The following is a 20,725-nucleotide window of genomic DNA, read 5'->3' on the forward strand; positions in this document are numbered from 1 at the left end:
TACTTTCAAAGTAACATATGAAGGATGCCTGCTTAGCTCTTGGCAGTGGACTTGAATAACCAAATGGAAAACTCCTTTTGCAAAAATACCCCTACATGTCTTGACAGCTCTCTAAAAATTGTTAAAACAATACTAATCACATGGAACACTTACAAAATCAGCAAATGAACTGTTAATCTCCATTGTCATTTTCACTTATCTAAAAACTGAAATGACATGAAATGCAATATTCAGTGCTGTTGTTTTCTCCGCTGTGTACTGCTACAAGTGGTCTGTACTTTTATTTTATGTTTGGTATTATATGTTATATTATATCCTAATACAAATTATTTTGGACAAAAGATAATGTAGGTTTTCTTGCATTGTCCATTTTCTTAGTTGATCATTGCCTAGAAGATAGGCCTACAAGCACAGAGAGATAAATGAGATCTTTCCTGGGATCCTTGTGTTTGGGGGAGAGGGGGTTCCCCCTGCTCTTGGGAGTTCACCACTTTCTTCATCACTGCAGATAATAACCCTCTTTCACACTACTGCAAAGATGTTAAGCCCTGTAACAGCAGTCTTAGGGCTTCTGGAGCAGTACTAAATTCCAAGATGATTTTTTAAAAAAATACCCAACTCCTAAACTAAAATAAACTGTGCTAAACTTAGAATGTAAAATTTAGATGGATCTTTTTTCATTAAACTGTGTTCTCTTAACTAGCAATTTTATAAGTCTAAAGCAGTTGTGATGTGTCATGCAATTTATAGATCCCACTGCCTGCCATAAAGTGTTTTATGATGGCTGCATTCTGTGTTATTAGTAGCTGTCTTTTTCTGCAGCCATCGTGTTTGATAATAGTCTTAAAACACCCAAAATTACTTACCTGCAAGCAACATTCCAGATAGTCCCTGTTGACAGTTTGAATAAGTTTAGTGCCCTTTTGTTGTACTTTACCTTCAAAACAAACTGATTGAACCATCAATAGCTCCTGAAAGCTGACAGAGGCATGTCATCTGGTCTAACCCTCTGATAGTAGGTTATCTGTGGGAGTTAACCTCCCTGCATTGTTAACTGAAATGTTTTATGTACTATGCAACTTTAGGATACTGCTGTGATAACCTTAGTAACTAAGTCATACATCACAGTAAAGAGATTTTGTGCAACAAATAACCCTGGATTAAATTTACAAGGGTTGAATTGATATTGTAAAGTGTTCATTCCAGGGCTTTAGTCATCCTTTCTTGTATTTTTATAGCAAACTGGTGTTATATTTAGATTGAAGATTCATTTACGTATGAAGCTGTATCTTTATACTGTTAACTAAAACATACACAAAGTCAGATTGATGTTTTACACACACACAAATCCATAAGATACACACATTATTGTTATTATAGGTCCTGTTTTCCATCCCTTTTTTAGTTAAAGGAATTTGCATTGTTGGAATTTAATTTTGACTCACCTTTTAAGCTGCATTATTTTGGGGATATTTCTATACTAGTAGCAGAATAGCGTTTTAAAGTCTGGTACAGATTGCCATTATATTATAATATCATCCAAAACAGAACATCTGTCCTATTAGGAAACTTGAAAAAAAAATCCTTTGTCCTACCATGCAATTTACTGTTTAATTTTGTGGGTGTGGCTTTTCTGATTTGCTCTTTTAGATGAGGCCTTAATTCTGAAATCATAAAATAAAATAAAAAAGTGGAGCAGTGTGGAAAAAGGATTTAAAACTGTCCCACAGAAACAGTTCTTTTATAATTCTAAGCTCTCATAAAATGACTGAGAGACTGACATTTAGGGCTGTGATCCAAAGTCAGCAAAGATGACAGTACTGTCTTAGTCTGTTGTCATTTTTGTTGCTGCCTTCTTTTTGATGGCATCTTTCATTCCATCATTAAACATTTGCTGATTTCTTAATACTGATGTTTTCTTCACCTGAATATTCATCTTTTCTCACCCTACACTTAGTGGGTGTCTTTACTCATTTTGAGCTTTACTCTTGACATATTGTTTCCTTCTGTACATGTCTTCATTTGAAAGTATTTGTTGTCATCAGAGCTTTTCTGCCAGTAACAAGAGATGGATGCATTCTTTTACACTAAAAAATAAAGGCCGGCAGAGTGTTTAAAAGGACTGGAAAGAAAGCCAGAAAAGAGGAGAAGGAATCTGAGTGTGTTGCAGTATCCCAGAAATATAGCCAACTGAACAAATTGTCTAGGGACAAGTTCTGCTTAGCAAAGTGACTTTTCATCTTACATTGTTTTATTATTATTTCATTGAAGTGCATAGGTTGAAGATTCATATTAAAATTTTAGACAACTCTAATGTGTGTCGGTGAGCATATTCAGTACGCTTGTTAACAATTTACAAGGCTATTTGCCTCAGAGGAAACGTGTATCTGACTAAAAGGATGCTTTGTAGCATTTTATTTTGTCTGTGTATAGAACGGTTAAATAATTGATAAAAACTTATATGTGGTATATGTGAACTCAGTTGCTCTCACAACTCTGAGTGTAAGGCCTTTACATGTACAAGTAAAGGCACAATGGGATTGAATGTGTGATCCACACAATCATGCCTGTGCCATGTCACTCATGTACCCCAGTCTTGGGCTCCTCCTGCACTGGCAAGAAGCAAGCTGCTGCAGCTGGGAACCTCCTGCAGCTGCATGGGTCTCCCAGCTGTGGGGATGCCCCATACAACCCAGTAGCTGAGACATGCAACTGCTGTTAACTCCCAGCTTCAGAAACCCTTGGGGCTGGGAGATCACAACTGCTGGAGAGCCCCTGAGGCTGGAAAACTGCAGCAGCTGCCATCTCCCAGCCTGGGAGCTGTATGTACCCTTGGGGCTGGGATATCACAGCTGCACCCTGCAGCTTCTGGCATTGTGAGTCGCACTTGCGGTATCCAGTGTCTAAAGCTGCTAGAACCTGCAGCCCAGCAGCTGTGGGGTGCTGCCAGAACCCAGAGTCAACAGCTGCTGGGGCTGAGAGTGCCCTTAGTTACAGGACTTCAGCCCCAGCTAAGTATGGTACACCCCTGAGACTGGGGAGACCCTACTACACGTGCAAATTAAAGCTCAAAAGCAATTAGCCATGAAGTTAGTACACATTTTTGAGGTCTAACTTTAGAGCTGGTTGGAGCTTTTTATAGTGCGATAGGTACCTTGCATGTGTAGTTGGTCTTAGGGTAATTGTGCTATACCTGTAACAGGTAGAGGGAACATAATTGGATCTCTTTGAACTGATGCAGAAAAATATTTAAAAGGTAACCCCTATCTTTTAATGTAGTATTATTTTTTGTATTTAAAATGTACTTAGAGACACTTCTTGACATTTTGGCATGTGTCACTTCCTTCAAATGCCAGAGGATAATATAAGAAATGGATAACACCATATTTATTAGAATATAAGACAAGGGGTGAAGACAGAAGTGACAATTTTCATCCAGTCTGGCTACAGAAAGTAGTTTATAGCTGTGACCAAACATGTGCATGGCTGCAGACAGAATAAAATAGTCAGTCTGGTGAAAATCTGACCCCTTATTGCATGCGGTATCAGATGAGGACATTTCAAAATGTAATGTCTTTTGTAACTTGTGTCTGTGGAGCTCCCAACCTATCACTGTTTTCAGAATGGGATATAGGGCAAGGGAGCAGAGGGAGTTCAGGCTGGGGTTTTTTCAACCCCCCTGGAGGATGGGGTTGGGTGTATTGGAGCCCCTCTGAGGTGCGTGGGGGGGCTCCAATTCACCCATCCCATCCTTCAGCAATGGATGGGGGGTTCCAAGAATGAGCTCCCTCTGCTGCCTTTCCCCCTCCCATTCTGAAATGGGGGGCACTGGCAGAGAGCTTGGCTGTTGCTATGGGAACCTCCCAGCCAGCACCTAAACTCCGCTCCCCCTGGAACCAGCAGTGAACTTCTGTTTGGTTTGGGGTAATGTAATTCAGAACACTTTGCAGAAATCCTTCTGAGTGGGAGCTGCACTTCTGTCTCTACCCAAGGTTTTTTCCTTCAGCACTGGGGGGAAGAGCCCCTCATTCTTATATTGCATATGATCCAATACTCCTTCTCTCCCATTAAATACAATAGCTATCATTAAACTGCTGCTAGAAGCACCATGTGCTCAGTCGTGGAACCCAACTATGAAGTTAATTGAGTGTGCCTGAGCATGCCCACAAAATACCTGGTTCATATTAGGCAAATACACTGATCGGAACCTTTTGTGTACATGTGTGTTTGTATGGAGGGAATGGGGCCCTTGAACAAATGGGCCATTGTTCCCCCAGGAGAGAACGAGCACCAGGCCTGGAGGTACTGCAATAGAAGGCCAACATTCAGAGGGGTTGAAGCAATCTCCAACCTCCTTCCCTAGTGCCAAAAATGCTGATGGGAACTTCTTTGTGAGCGAAAGAGCCAGCCTTAACACCTCTCCCTACTCTTTGGTGCCAAAAATGTTTATTCTTAGCCAAAAGGCTAAGATACTGATGAGAAGCTACCACAAGCCTAGGCTAGTACAACCCATTTGAATAATGGCCATTGTGCTCTGACCCCCTCAGCCCCAATTATGTTTCAAGTCATGATGAGTGACTACATCAAATACATTTTGACTTCCTCTTCCCTCTCACAGCTGAATTGGGCTGTTCTTTCTCATTTTCAATGATTTCTGTTTCTTCATGAGCCATACATATCTGGTAAAATCATCAAACTTCTGTGTAACTAAGGGGCTCTATCACTTCCTCTCTCAGTCTGTCACATGTGATTAGGGGGAGATCCTGGCTTTCCATGATAAAAACAATCACAAATTCTCTGATAAAAATGGCAAATTCTCTGATTAAAGCCCCAAAATCAATGATTAAATGCAAGGCTACTATATCTATATATATACACATGTATATCTCTGTATCAGTTTAACACAATGTTTTCTTGATATATTTACAATTTTAAAGCCATTTGGAAGAATACCAGTTCCTCAATCACCATAATAAAATAAATTCTAAATACCTATAAATTTTGGTGTTTGATCTTGGGTTTTTTCATCATGGCCCTTAGCTAACAGAATGCACATTCCGGCCCCTCACTTTCAAGCCACAACCCCTCATCCCTGCTGGCGGGACTACAGGATCAGGGACCTGGGTCCACAGCCGCCTCACCCCACAGTGCTGAGCCCCAGCTGCTGCAGTGGAGCAGAGTGCAAAACTCAGATCCGCACCACCGTGCTGCCTGCCGCCTGTGAGCTCCATGCTGCCCTGGTGAGGCATCCCCTGTCCATGTGGCACCAGTGGAGTCAGTGGTGCAGGCTTGGCTCCTCTGCTACAGCCATGTGACAGGAGATGCCTTATCAGGGCAGTGTGGATCTCACACTGGCAAGGAGCTTCCCTACACTGCTTCGCTCCAACCTGCAGCACCGGGAGGCACACCCACTGGGTTGTGGAGGCCCTGGGAAGGGCAGCAGGGCAGGCAGCCTGAGCCTGCAGTGGGCAAGCTGTAGCTGACCTACCCCTACCCTGCACACAAGTCTGGGGGGTATAGGCCCTCCCTGCCCCCTGGGAGTATGCACAGTGGTGGGGACACCTGGGCAAGCCGCCCATGGTCCCATCCCACTCCCCACTTAGGTCCTCTACCTGAGTATTCTGGCCCTGGGCCCCAAACCCAATACAGTCCCCAGCTGGGCAGCAGCCCCAGCCCTAACCCTGCCCAAGTCCCTGCCTCTCTCCCTCCCTCCCTATTGGGGCTTTAATCCCTGCCCCCTCCATACTTACTTGAGGGAGCTGCTCTCCTGACTGTCTGGTGACTATGTACATATATATGCACATGGCACCCCTTGCCTAACCACCCTCCTCCTGCTCCCCTCAGGCTCATGTAGGCTGGAACTCTGCCAGCCTGCAGAGAGCTCTTTGGAAAAGTACAAAATTTACATGTTTCTTTCATTAAAATGAAAAATCCATGTTTTTTCCTGTTTTTCCATGGGAAACGGAAAACCCAGATCCCAGGTAATTAGTCTTGCCCTCTATGGGTTGGAAGCAGACCAGGGAGCCTTGCACCTTATCTGCATGTATATTTCTGGAGGGTCCCAAGACTTGTGACAAGAACATCCAGTATCAGTTGTGAGTGAGGGATAATTAGCACATGGATCCTTTGTGGGGTAGTATCTAGAATACATGCATGTACTGAGCAGTGCTGAACTGTGGGATCACTGTGGCTGTAGAGTAATATGATGCACAGTTTGTGCTATGTACAAGTGGGTACAAAAGTGCTCAGAAGTGTGTTTATGGAGTACTTTGCTAATACTTGCAACAGTTTTCAACAAGTTATAACGCATCAATTTTGAACAAGTTTATACATACCCAGTAATTTGCATATATACAAATCTTAATGGATATGTTTATTTAAAAGTCAGTGTTCTTTAGTCTCCTATATTTCAAATTAACAAGGGGGGAAGGAGGAGCAGGCAGCTGCTGTAGTTCTGTCTCTGGCCTTGAGTCTGGGCTGGGGCCAGAGTCAGACCAACAGTCATTTCCTGCTCCCCTCTGCTTACCCTCTGTAGCTTCTACCCTCTCCTCTGTCCCTTGTCCCCACCTATTGTCCTGTGCAACTCACTGTTACATTGTGCTTGGGGAGAGAACAGTGACTGAGCAGGGTCTGACAGTAAGTGGGAGCAGGAAGGCTACCAGAGAAAGAAGTGGCGTAGCGGGGGGGGAGGGGGGCAGAAGGCAAGGGGGCTACCTGACCACCACACATCCCCATGACTGTTTTTCTTATGGTAGCAGTGGGAGGGCCATGGATTCAAGTTTTATAAATGTTCTATATATAGATTCAAATTATTGGGGTGTGGTCATCTTGTATTCAGGGTTGTCTTATATTTGGTTTAAAATGTGGTATAATTATCAGTTAGATTTACTGTCCAGATGGTCTGGGGAATATTATCAATCATCTTTCCATCTTTTCCTAAGAAAAGATTATCATACTTTCCTTTTTGCAAAAGTCTGTTTCACATATGGTTGACTGAATGTAAATAACAGGTACTTGAGATGGTTAGATATTATCATCTTTTCCATGCTTTGGTGTGTTGTCTTTGTTTCTGAACCAGTCCAGGCTGTTTCCTTCTGTACTTGAGGAATCAGTGGTATGTTTGGAGCTTTTTGCATTGTGCCCTTAACATCCAGTTAGAGAGGACTAGTGACAGATCCAAACAGAGGCTTTGAATGTGAATACCCTTCAAAATGGGTGTGCGTATGAATATGGATTTCTGAATCAAAACCTGATTGTGGAACCAAGCTGCATGAAGAGGGCTCATCTTTATAGCAAGGCAGAATTGCAGTCCTATTTTCAAACATTGTCTGGGTCATATTGAAACAATATTTGTTGAGTATTGCAGTTGAACAGAAAAGTAGGATCAGTTTCCTCAAAAGATGGTCATGGTCTAGACTCCAGCTGGTAGGTAAACAGGTGGGGGAAAGAAACGCCATTATTATGATATTTTGGATAATTTAATTTGTGAAGATAGCTTTATCTATGAATGTGGATTTTAACTTGAAATGTCTTTTCATCTCTGTTAGGTATTTTGTTCTGCACAAATTAACCAACCTGAAATTCCTTGATACTCGGAAAGTAACCAGAAGTGAGCGTGAGGAAGCCTTGGTAAGAGGTGCCTTTATGAAAGTGATTAAACCCATGGATGCTCAGGTAAGAAATTCAGTGGATGTTATAATGTCACATTAATGCTGTTTTGTGTTGCTTCATGAGTCAAAGATAAGTAACAACTCAATCATTCACTAACCAGAAATGTATCTTTTGGATATCAGTTCTAAAATCTTGGTGAATGCTATTGCCACATAATGGATAAGACGCTTTACAGGCCACACAAGGTGTACCCACACATGCTTGCAGCAGCTCAAATAACAGCAGAACAAATTTGAACTGGGGATTTTTACCTCAGCGCACATGCCTGGACATGCACTTTGGTGTGGGGCAAGTTGTGCCACTTGAGGCAAAATAACTCTGCCCCAGCTCCTCCCAGATCTGCACCCAGGGGAATTAGAGCCTGGGGCCAGCACCTGTGCTGGCCCCAGCAGTGTAAAAACCTGCCATGGCAAGCAGCTCAGGGCTACTTGCCTTCAGGAGCTTCTGAGGCCTGGTTGTTTGATGTCTGGGGACATTACCCCTTGTGCCAGCTGGACTGCTGAAGCAGCCCTAACCTGGAGTGACCCCTGCACCCTCTACCCACTGCAACAGTCTGGCATTTGGGGCTGCTGCCTGGCTGTGACCTGCTGCCACCTGTGACAGGATCCGCCCCGTTGGATCTGTGGCCCATGGCTGCGCCCGTGCCAGACCCATATGGGGTGCCTCCGTTCTACTATCTGGGCAGCTATCACCCAGAATATGTGCTCCTTATGGTGGCCTGCTTTGAACTGTGAAAGCGAGTCCTCTTGGCGCCAAGAAGCCAGCCACCTCATCTGCTCTCTAGCTGGGTCCCCAGTGCTGGCCCTGGAGAGGCTCCTCTGCCTGGGTCTTGCCACTTTTCTCACCAGCAGAGATCCTGGTGTTTCCTGTTTATGAACTGCAAATACTCTGATAAGGAACCCAGATTCTCTCATTATAATACCCAAAATAGTGTTCTTCTGGCTCCAGACACTCAGGCTGACACCCGGGGCCCCACACCGGGTTGGGTCCTGCGTGCACGGGCTCCATGCGCCATTGAGCTGGGCTAGTTCCATGCACACAGGACTTGGCCAGGTGTGACAGACAGTCCCTGCAAGTGGTGCAGGGCTCTGGGTGACAACATGAGTGGCCTGGGGCTGTCTGAATGTGCACAGCACCACGCTGGGCTGGGCCTGTATAATGTAGTACAGGCAGTGCTGGGTGAGAGGCAGCCAGGGCCTAGCCATGCTGCCCCACACTGTGTCACGCCATGTTGGAGAGCTGTGCCAGGGCACCCCGATGGCTGCTGCTGCTGTTGGTGAGCTGTGGGCCATGGAGGGGGGCATGTGGGCCCTGCAGGGGGTGGACGGAGGACCCACCCCTCCTGAGCTGCCCCCCCCGTTACCTGCACTCATATCCCCCCTACCCCTTCATCCCTCCACCCCTACTTACTTGAAAAGGAACCCAGGTCTAGGTTGCTGCGGCCTGCACTGCTCCTTGCCCCACATGATGACCCACACCTGCAAGGTGCAGGCATAGAGATGCTCTGTCTGGCTACCAGAGCATCTCTTTAAAGAACCTGAGCCTCCAGTTGCCTCAGGGCACAGTCCTCCCACACTTTTTTTTCTGTGGGTTACTTTTTAATACCTGGATATCTGGATACCTCAACTGCTTTGAGATGCAGCAAGAGGCACATGAGGGCTTGTCTGGACGTGCCCACATTGGCTAATAACTTAGGGATGGGAGAAATGATAGTATTTTCTGTATTTAGCTAGATCAAAAATTTACTGTGACCCTGGTCAGGACCTCATAGTTATGGCTTTAACCTTGTTTCATTCAACTAAGTAACCAACACATGCAATCAGGATCAAAGGAATATTTTGCTCTGTCTAAAGATATATAACAACTGTGCGAAATGTTGCTATAGAGAGAGGCAATTTTTCTGACAATTTGTCCCCTGCCGTGCATGTTGTGCACAGATGTCTGTCTCAGAGCTCACACCTATGGTGTTTATTGACCTTTAGTTTACCAGCTGATTCTAATTTGATACAATGTAATTTAATGTGGTGTCATATTAATGATGGTGTTGATGAGGTTGGAAAGACAGTTTCTCTAATCTGCGACTCAGATGCAAACTCTTTGATACTAGTTGCCACAAAGTTGGGCAAATTGCATGCCTTTGACTCAAACAGAATAAGGATGTGATTTTTCCAGCATGCGTTCTTTCATGGTTGATTGGTACAAGAAATCAGCACCCCTAGTTTTGCTATGTATTTGTAGTATTACAAATAGCTCTTGAAATGATTAGCTATCTAAAAGTCTTTTCAAGTTTCTAATCTAGTAGCATTCTGCATGCTGTTTTCTTCTCTAAAATTCGTCATCAATAATTTATTGCAGATTTCTGATAATGCTGAATAATAATGCAATAGTTATGGAAATACACTATCTTTGGTGGCATAACAGTGTTTCTAGATAAATTCATTATCACCAGTACAGTTGCAATACATAGCAAATTAATTCAGACTGGTTCATTTTATAACTATTAAAATGTTAACAGTTCTTCTGATTTAGGCATAGGTTTGACATATTGTTTACCAGTGCCTTTAGCTATTTCAGCTTTTATAACAGTCTGTAATAAATGAAATAATTTATTTTTAAGCTCTTGTGAAAGGAATTCCTTACTGTGAGCTGCCTTTACTAAATCCTGCTATATGTAGCAGTTGAAATGTGTAAAATATGTTGTGTTTATGCTGTCTGATTCTTATAATCATTTTCATTCTATCTGATCAGATTTTATCACAGCTGCATAATTGTGAAGCTTTATTCTAATACTTTTGAGAGAGACATTCTTCATTTATAAATCTGTTTGAGTTTTGATCAACTGAGTAATGGAGAAGGAAATTCACTATTGTTTAAACTTGAACCTACTTTACTGAATGTTCTTGTTTTTGCTTGTAAATGAATAGGTAAAAGAAAGATGCTTGATACAGATGTGATACAGTCTTTATTCTTTATATTGATAATTGAATATAGTTTTGAATTATTTACCCACTAATGAAAAACTGTATTTATTTTAAGAATTTTCTTGGCACAGGGCACAGATTTATTATTGTTATAGCCATGCTGAAGTTTTTATAAATTGTTCATTGCAGAATTGCTGATGATGTCTAGCATAATAAAATCCCTTTTGCAAATGCATTTTGACGGCATGAGTAAATGCCTATTGGGGTGCTACAAAATTATCATCATCATCATACAAAATTACATGCTATACAAATAGCTACTTTAAGAGAGTAAATTGGATTTGAAAGACATTGAAAGAAATGAAATAAAACAAAAAACCCTCCAAACAATTGTTCTGAATTTGTGCACATTTCTGTGGATATTCACGTTTTTATATCTGTATACATTCTGTATGTGTGAAAGTATTCCTAAGTAGAAGGTGTATACTTATTGAGAGATATGTTGGCCACGTAGAAATACTGTGGGAAATCAGTTAAAGCACTATTTACCCACATTTATGATGAAGGAGTATCTAGAATGAAGACTTACTTTGTATGATAGAAATGAGTGTAAGTTAATTTGGTAAATGCAGATTATTTTTTTTAGTAGCAAACACAGTGTATGAGCGCACATGCATGTGTATGTGGAGCTAGGTTGTGGATCTGAGTGCATGGGAAGATACTAAAAGATGCCTTGTAAAAATCATTTCCAATAGTGCATACATAGATCTATTTTTCATTTTAAAAAGTCTAAATCTTAAATCTGTTTACTTCCCTTAAAGTAAGCAGGAGGTAGTACTGCTTATTCAGCAGAAAAAAGCAAAAGGATGATCTGCAAAAGCTGTGATGTGGAGAGTTGCTTTCATTTTATTATTGACATAAAATATTTGGGATAGCAAAATGCCCCACCAAAAATAAGAGGTACATGAATTGAAAATAAAGGCCGAAAAAAAAATTCCGTCTGCCTAGCTTGTGCTTATTCAAATGCGGAAGTATCTAGCAATCACCAATCATCACAAAGTCATAAATATTTTATTTTGTATACATTTCTACACTTTCATGTATGCCTTTAGTTTTTATTTTTTTTTAACAAAACACTTCACTGTCTTATGCTTTGCTTCATTTCATCCTTTGTTTAAAATGCATCTATTGGTGATGTGACTGCCTTTGTGGAGAGGTGTAGTCACTTATTTAAAAGCAGTTTAATGTTACAATACACTATTCCATCTCTCCATGTAAAATGAACTAAACTTTATTACTCCATGATGTTTATATTTTCTTTTGTCAAAATATTGAACATAGTATCATGCTTGATTTTAATAAAAACCTTGTTAGCCTTGCTGGATAAGGGGCATTGAGCCAGATGAGGAAGCCTCGTTTAATGACCAGACCATGACCTCATTTCACTGGCATAAGTATAGATCAAAGTGGAAGATGCCTGTCCAGTGTGAAGTGTGTTTCTGGGCATGACAGCACTTCACATTAGAACGACAGCTCAAGAATACGACAGTCAAAATTGCTTAATTATGTCCCAGCTTTGTAATTATGCATCCTTGCTCCTGCAAAGAGCACAGTTGTCATTTCTTTGACATAATTATTTAAAGCTGTACCCTTCTTCAGTTATAGCTCATATATGAATTTTGCTACCAACTCTTTAATCTTTAAAACTTAAAGATACAGAACAGGCTAGGGTTTGTAATCCTACATCTGAGGATTTCCTATATTTCTATGCTGCATATGAATTGAATAAAACAAACTAACAGGTGAATTATCCAAACAAAGAAGCATACAAATATGTAATTTAAAAAGCCTGTCCATTTATGCAACTATTTATCCAAATGATATCATATTGGAGTGGGGAGGGGCTGTACATGCATGCATGCTCCCTTCCCCTCCTCCCCACACACACACCCCTGCCAATATGATATAGTTTGGTTAGTTACATACACACACACACACACACATACACACACACACACACACACACTGTGTGTGTATATATATATATTAGGCAGAATGTATACACATACATACCTTAGTTCCCTAAAAGTATTACAATTATATACCATATTTCATATTTATTTGGCATAACATACATTTTATGGCTCCTTTTATTTGTCAATGAAATTAGAACTTCCCCCTTAGTGCATTTTTTTCAGTTTCTGTCGGATAATATGGATAGGATGCACATCAATAAACCTTGTAATTCAGCTTGCCTGACCAAATCTTCAACTGATGTACACTGGCATAAATCTAATGAAGTGACTTCATTTCCATGGGACTACATCAGTTTTAATCAAGGGAGGATCTGGCCCACCGTGCTCAAAAGAAACTGTATACAGCTAGTGATTGAGGTGTTATTTGAAAATTGTCTTCACCGTTTGGTAGTGTTGGAATGATGTTGTAGCTGTTATGATCTCGGAGATATGTGCAAGGCAAGGTTTTTTGTGGGTTTTTACTTGTCATCTTCATTGTATGGTTTTCTCAACTGTCCCGTTCTTCAAGCTGTAGAATCATGACTTTTATTTATGGAACTTGACTTAGATTTCCTTTTTTGTAAATAACTAAGAGGAACCAATTAAGCAGCAAGCCAGGATGAGGTTATGGTTGTAATGAGAAACCGTGATTCATGTTCAAACTATTGTTTTCCAACTTGCTTTTTTAAAAAAATCTCTCTCTCCTCTCTCTTAGGTAAAGACAATATTTATCAATGCCACTGTAAGTAGTTCAGTTAACTTAAAATCTATTATGTGTTTTAGTTTCTGAAGCTTGTCAGTATGTTCACAGCTGCATGTGGTAACAAAAATAGTACTTTGTTCTGATAGTGGCCAGTTTTATTATCTTAGATTTCTTAAATTACTTCCAAAAATACAGGTATAATTCTTCCCTTAACTGTGTGCTGTCTTTAGTGCTTCTTGCATCCCATTTACTGAATCAAAGACCTGCCTTTTTGTTTATGAAATGAAATGCATAAACAGAAGGTGACCATGAGTAGAAAGTTTTCATTACCTCTGGATGCTATTTATTTTCCCATTAAGAAAATCATCCTGGGATTTCATAATGTGGACTCACACTAGCTATAGAGCTAAGTCTCTAAAAAGAGTTAAGATGCATTGTGCCAGTGAATTGCTGTCTAGTTAAGAAGTCTCTTGAAGTGAGCCTTGACATAATAGACTTGCAAAAGTTCCTTATGGTCCATTGTGTCAGAGTTCCATGCACTAAAATGGAAAGAAATCATGGATTTAAGACTCCCAACTAGACTGTGATGCAGTAAATATAATGGCTTTAGAGAAGACATTGCAATAAGTCATCTTACCATCGGGCACAGGGAAACACCCGTCTTGCACAGTTTTAAAAGTCGTTAACTATATGCTTGCACAAGAAACCATAATACAGTATTAGTTCACAGATCCATGTCCCAATGATTCTTTACCGTTGGGGAAAAAAGAATTCTTAATGTGTCAAGTACAAAACGTTACAAAATACATCTTCACGTTGATGAAAATTTCACTGTCTTACAAGAATCGTATTGCCTTTATGTTAAGGAATTGCACCGCGTAATAGGGATTGCCTGGGTCAACTTACCAAAGGCTAGGACAATATTAAATTCTAAGTTTTAGAAGTTCACTAAAAACTATTTTAAAACAGATATAATTCCACACAAATGCTGTGAAGTAATCATAAGACTGTGAGGTAAATTGACAGAAACCACAGCATTCAAGAACCTTGTGTAGAAAATATCATATAATTGTCCCCAAACAGTGGGTGATATTTTTACATGCTATCATACTGAGGCAAAATAGAGCTAGATGAAGTGTCATCCTTAACTGGGAATACCCTTGTTTTTTTGGTTTCAATCAGATTAATGTACTTATCACACTGTAATAAGAAGTGTGTGTTGCACAACAAGACATTTCCCACTTAGCAAGCATTTTGCACTCTAAGAAAATTGACATGAAACAAGCACATATTCTCTAACATAAACCTTTCAGCCCTTTTCATTCTCCATTATTTAACATGCTGGGGAAGTTAGATTTTTGTATATGATTCTTCTAGTTTATCTCTAGGCCATCAGCAGGAATACTTAAAACAAAACCCGACTTATTATACAAAAGAAAGAAGTCAGGTGGTGCACCTTCTGGGTCTTCTGTCCTCCTAGCTCCAGCTACCAGCACAGCCTGTACTGTACATAGGAGCATGGCAGAAGTAATAGTTCTGGTGCTGCTGATCTAGTTGTTTTTACTGTTTATAGCCACTAATAGCCTCCAGAGAATTTCAACATGCAGCAAGCTGCTAGCTCAAGTAGTACTAAATGCCCATTTTAGCAGAGCACATATGCAATTAAAACAAGACAAAGGATTCATCCTCTTTTCTTCTTTCACTCTTCAAAACCCATTTGTAGAAAACAGAGTATAGTGATGACAAAATAAAAACCACTGGGCATGTATTTGGAATAGAAATAAAGCACTCTACAAACATGCATAGAGTTGTGAAGTAGGTATATGATCCTATAGAGACAGGAAGGTGGCTCAGAGAGGGAAAAGGTAGTATAATGCAGGTACTGGTGACTGGTTCTAAACGTCAGTGTTACATCATGGAATATATTAATCCATTTGCATTAACTGACTTCAGTGATGATTAAAGGCTTGGAAGAAGAATACTTCTTACTCCCCAGGCCAGCCAAACTGAAAGACAAGTAACTGCAGACGTGAATTCTGCATTCCAGTGTATTTGTTGTTCTTATACTGTTGTACTTTGAGGTGAAATTCTGAATCCTTTGAGTTCTATCAAATGTTTCTTTAGGGTCAGAGGACAGTACCCTTTTCCAACCCCTTCTGTCCAGATTGATAGAAGGGCTGCTTTTTAGCCATTTCTGTATGGCCTGAAGGCTGTTTCCTAGGGCTGTGAGAAGCTTCTGTCCCTGATTTGATTTGGTGGAGATTCGGCTCAATTTGGTGGCTGAATCTCCGAATCCAAATTGAATCAGGAGACCTTTTAATCTCTCTGAATTAAATCAGAAACCTTTGAATCGATTCAGAGATTTGGACATAGACACAGCTTTAAATGTTTTTTCTGCATACCTCAAGGTAGCCGGCAACTTGTGAATGCTGAGATGCTGGGACAGATGGAGCATCCCACAGGAGCACGGGGCACTCCCAGCATGCTCAGTAGCAGACCTGGAAGTGGACCAGAAGCACTTTTGGTCCACTTCCATGTCCACCAGGAAGGGTGCAGGGGTGACCTCATGCCACCCCAGTTTGGTGACTGGTGCCTCCTGGGTCTGGGGGGGGACACCTGGCCCACCCCAGCTAATTAACAAGCTGGAGGGATATGGAGGGGGAGGCAGTGCACTCTCCTGCAGACACAGAAGTGGACAGGAAGTACTTCTGGTCCACTTCTGGGTTCGCCGCCGAGCACGCCGTTCCTGCCCTTCCTGCCCCTCATGCTCCTGTGGGACATTCCATCTGTCCCACCATCACAGCATTCATGAGTCATGACCAGTACCTTGAGGTATGTAGAAAAATCATTTGAAGTTGTGTCTATGGCCAAATCGCTGATTCTCCAAATCAGCATCGAATCTTCAGATTTGGATTCAGCCAAATCGAATCTGGGAAAGTGATCCAAATCAACAAATTGAATCACTGTCCCTGATTTGTGCCAAATCCAAATCCAAATCTAATATGGATCCTTTCGCACACCCCTACTATTTACCTTGAACAGGTATCCACTGCAACTGATCACATGAAGCATTCTGCAGACCTCAGAAATTTGGCCTGAGAGTAGTAGGTGCTTTGATCAGTATCAGCACAGCACTACTATCTACAGCATTATAAATTTGTGTTCTAGGCTTTGAAGACTCATGAGATTGCTTGGGGTTCTTTTTCTTTGCTCTTTCCTTTCTGGGTCCTGAAAGAGCATGGCACTCACATTTTATTTTCATGTTTTCTGTCCATAACTGAGAGGTCTGGAAACTCCTTTTATTTTTGATTGAACCCTGACATTTTCATGTATTTATATGATTCAGTCGGGCCCTCCCTTCCACTCAAATCCCACTAGAGTTGGCATCACTGACAGCAGCAACATTTAATACCCAAGTTCCAGTGCAAGTTACCTATGTAGTAACTGACAACAGTTAAACTGGAACTGTTGATCTGTACTGAGGTCACTGGCTGTCACACTGAGTTGTCTCTATTTTGCCTTGTCCTCCCAGTGCCCACTTTTTGTTTACTTCTACAGTGATCATTGGTGAGTGAAGAGTGGTAAAGGGCATAGTATGGGTGGAGATTGGTGCTGGTATTCAAAATGAAAGTAGCTTTTTATAAGGTCTTTGAAGGAAGTGAGGGAGAGAGTCAGAGTAACAGGGAGGGGGAAAAAATTTGCTTGTTCTAAAGGAAACAGTCAACAAGTCTAGTAGGGGTGATACCACAGGCAATGTAGAAAATTAAAAAAAAAATTACAGAATTGTAGACAAGCGACACTGTGGAGTGCTTGGAAGGTGTGGAATTCAAATATGATGGTGGAAAAAATAGGACTCTGGTAAATGGACTGAAGGAGAGCAGAAGAAGAAATCTGCAAGGGAATGTTTTATACACCAGAGAGCACAAATAGTCATCTAGCCAGAGAAAATGAACCTGTGTCATTGGGCTATGAGATGACCAGTTATTTTTAACTGTGGAGGCTGATGTGAAAATATGTGGATGCTAAAGTAGTAAAGGAATTTTGTCTTTAGAATAGAACTGGCTATAGTTCCACGTGACATGAGGCAAGAACAGACTCTTCAGGTTTAGAGCTTTGTGTTAGTAAAGGGAACAGGAACTTTTACTTACTGTTTATTTTTGTAGTGATGCTTCTTGAATGGTTGATAGATTGTAGATCTTTAAAAAGTATAATTTGGTCTGGATTTCAATATAAGTCATGTTACTGAAATACTGAAGTCTCTTCCAAGAATTTGTGCTTTTTTATTTATGTATCTATAGTCATGAAGCCAATGTCCTTGTAGCCATTAACGATCCTATTCCACTTTTTACATAGAGTATGGGTGTTGATCCTGATGCCCTGGCCAAATTCCAAATCAAGTAATTACATTCTGCCTCCCTAGATTTCTCTGCAGTCTCAATTTACTGTACTATACTTCTTCACCTTCTGCCCTAAACTGTTATATAGAGTTGCAGTGTGCTAGTTAACCAGCTGCTGCCTTACAAATCAAAGGTGGCTGCATTTTAGTGGTAGGTGAATTGATCCCTATGTAAGGCTTATTTAATACATGTAAAGTACTTTGAGAGTCTCTGGTGAAAGGCAATATATGAATTGCACATCATTAACACCTCCATTTAAATGAAGAAAACTCAACAACTTGTTTATTACTTTTTTATTTTTATTTTTTCTAGTCTTCAGATTTCCCACCTGTGAAGATTAAATGGAAATTGTAAGATATTTTTATATGGCGGCTAGTATGGTGTTATGAGGTCCAGTACAGGGAAGCCTGTACAGCAATCCACCAATCCACCCTGCTTAACAATGTTATTCAAATGTATCTATTTTTGTGTTTCTTACTAAGCTTCATTGGTAGAATTGGTAGGACCATTTCAGCAAGTGACAGAATTTTACCGATTTTAATGTGTGTGTGTGTGTGTTTCCCCTTGTGGGAAGGAGGTAGCAAAGTAGCAACATGACTGCATTCCACTTTAGTTCTGACTTCTCAGAAAAGTTAACACTCTTGTATTTGGTTAGCATATGACATTACAATCAGGTGTAGGAATTTCCATGCTGCAATCTTGACAAAGAATTTACATTTCAAAGATACTTTTCTTCTGTTATTTGTGACTCTGTGGATCAGCTAATCTTTACTTTCTTACTCCTATAGGCTGGTGCATTTTCCTAGATTTTAAGGCACGTTGGTCCTGAAATGTTTTCTAAACAGTTGATGAGGCATGCCCATGGGTAGAGAGGTATCCTAGAGTGTTAGAGGTACATGTGTTACTTCCAAACCACTTAGCAAAGATGTCATTATAAAACACTTCTTATTCTTATATTTCTGAACCATGAGCAAAGCTGACATAATTCATAGTGACGTTCATCTGAATTTTTTTGGGAGATGGCAAAATAACAGCAACAAGCTTTATATGTAATTTTGTAAATGTCAGGTATCTGGTTCAGAAGTTGCCAAAACTGTCATGGCTGCATTTTCATCTCTCATTTGTTTTAGCTGTGATGAAATGTGATATGGTTGCCATAACAAGCTCTGCAGGGCATGGACACTTTCTCTCTTAAATTGCCTTCATCATCCTACTGACCAGTCAAAAAGGTCAGCAATTATTACCAATTGCATATGGACCTGCTTACAAGGAGCACTGTAAATGACAGCAGAAGTAGATATTGTTTCCTTTTATGTTCTTTACAGGAGGGTGTCTTTCAGTAATAGACAGGGTATTATCAATAACAAGACGGTGCACTGTAATTAGAGCTTCCTTTGATGTTAATTTACCTGAGTTCATTGGCATTGTTACTGATAGTAATTATACCAGTGTTTTCAGGAACATTTTAATGTTTATTTTCCAAATAACTCGTTATTTATTTTACCTGCCCAGAACTCTACAATGAAGGTTGTTTGGTTATTTAATTTTCTGAACAGAGAAGTCAGTTAAGGTAGATTCCCATTGTCACAGTTCTAACTGTAGAATTTTTAAAACATTTTTGAAAGATTGCACTGTTAATTGCAAATCATCTTCACATCTCTGCTTCCTCTACTTTAGATTTCTTAACAGGTTTTTTTTCCCCTTCCTAAATAGTGGTGTAGAACTGGAATCTAAACCATTGGCAGTTTGACCCCATGCTTGCAGGGAAATTTTCCTGTGTTTTCGCTGTACATTCATCTCCTGAAAACTTTCTCTGTTTCTTTCTTCCTTCCTCTTCCTTCCTTTTACTGTTCTTTTTTTGTTGCTGTCTGCCATACTCCATATTTTACCTACAATTTCAGGGCTCAAATGACCAGGCCCTATTCCCTTTTTAGTTTCCTTTTTTTGAAATTTTCTTCTTCCACAAAACCAATCGGGTATAATCTTCCTAAGAGATGATGTTTTCTCTCATAGTAATAGTTGATTCCTTTGTGAAATTTATATGTTAAAGTTGTAGTGGTATCCCCAATGCAAATATGATTAACTTTGCACCTAAAGCCTAGAATTGTTTCTTCAGTTTTTACTGTTGTCATCCTTGGAATTTTCATATCTTTTAAAACAATGTCTATAATAAAATTTTAGGCCCTACTCTAGACTTCAGAGTCCAGATGGAGAGGTTTGATATGTGAGGAGCTATGCCCAGACACACAGCTTACAGCAGGGGAAGGCATAATATGGCTCATGGGCCAGATCTGGCATACCAAATGATTCCATCTGGCCCGCAGCACATACCTCAGTCCCACCTGGCTCAGACACCGGGGGAAGGGGGTGTGCATATGGCCAGTTACAGGCCATGGCACATGCAGCCAGTTGCACCACCCGCAGGTGTAGAGGTGTCAATTGGTGCAGCCTGCCCTATACCCACACACAGCTCTTGGGTGTGCTAGGAGCTATAGGCCATGGGGTTGGGTGGGGTGTCGGGGTGGTGCAGTAACCAGATTCAGTTTCCCAGCAGCCCTCACCACCACTGCTGGACCTCAGCCCTCCTTCCCAGGCATCCTGGGACCATCCACCCCACACCCACCACTGGGGTTGCCAGACAGGAAAGGCAGGATCTCCATGGAGACCAACCCAGGACCTCCACAGACAAGGTGAGCTTGGCTGGGCAAATGGGATGGTGGCACAGGTGGGCAGGGAGAAGTGTCTAGGAGTGGGACGTGCAGGAGTATACACACATCTGGTCTGGGCCCTGACCCCATGCTGTCACTGCCTCACAATCCCAGCCCTGGCCCTGCCTGCCCATCCTGCTCCAAGACACCGCTTCCTGCTTGCCTGCTTCCCCATCACATCTACCCAGCTGAGCACACCCTATCTGCGGGGTCCTGGGCCGGTCTCCATGTAGACACTGCCACCTGCTCTGTCTGGTGCCTCCCAGTGGTGGGTGTGGGGTGGATGGTCCTGGGGCCAGATAGGATAAAT

The 20,725-nt window shown here is 41.2% G+C and overlaps 1 protein-coding gene across 3 annotated transcripts in view; it reads left to right on the plus strand.

Annotated features, from left to right (window-relative positions):
• CUNH10orf11 (chromosome unknown C10orf11 homolog) overlaps positions 1-20,725 on the plus strand; it is a 1,097,256-nt gene that overhangs the window by 628,041 nt on the left and 448,490 nt on the right. For all 3 annotated transcript variants that reach the window (XM_019555729.1, XM_019555728.1, XM_019555730.1), the window contains exon 5: positions 7,548-7,674. In XM_019555729.1, coding sequence (XP_019411274.1) covers positions 7,548-7,674 — 127 coding nt within the window. The remainder of the gene's footprint in view (positions 1-7,547; positions 7,675-20,725) is intronic.

This window comes from Crocodylus porosus, unplaced genomic scaffold (genome assembly GCF_001723895.1).
Source record: "Crocodylus porosus isolate Cpor-Errol unplaced genomic scaffold, CroPor_comp1, whole genome shotgun sequence".
NCBI classification, from domain to species: Eukaryota; Metazoa; Chordata; order Crocodylia; family Crocodylidae; genus Crocodylus; species Crocodylus porosus.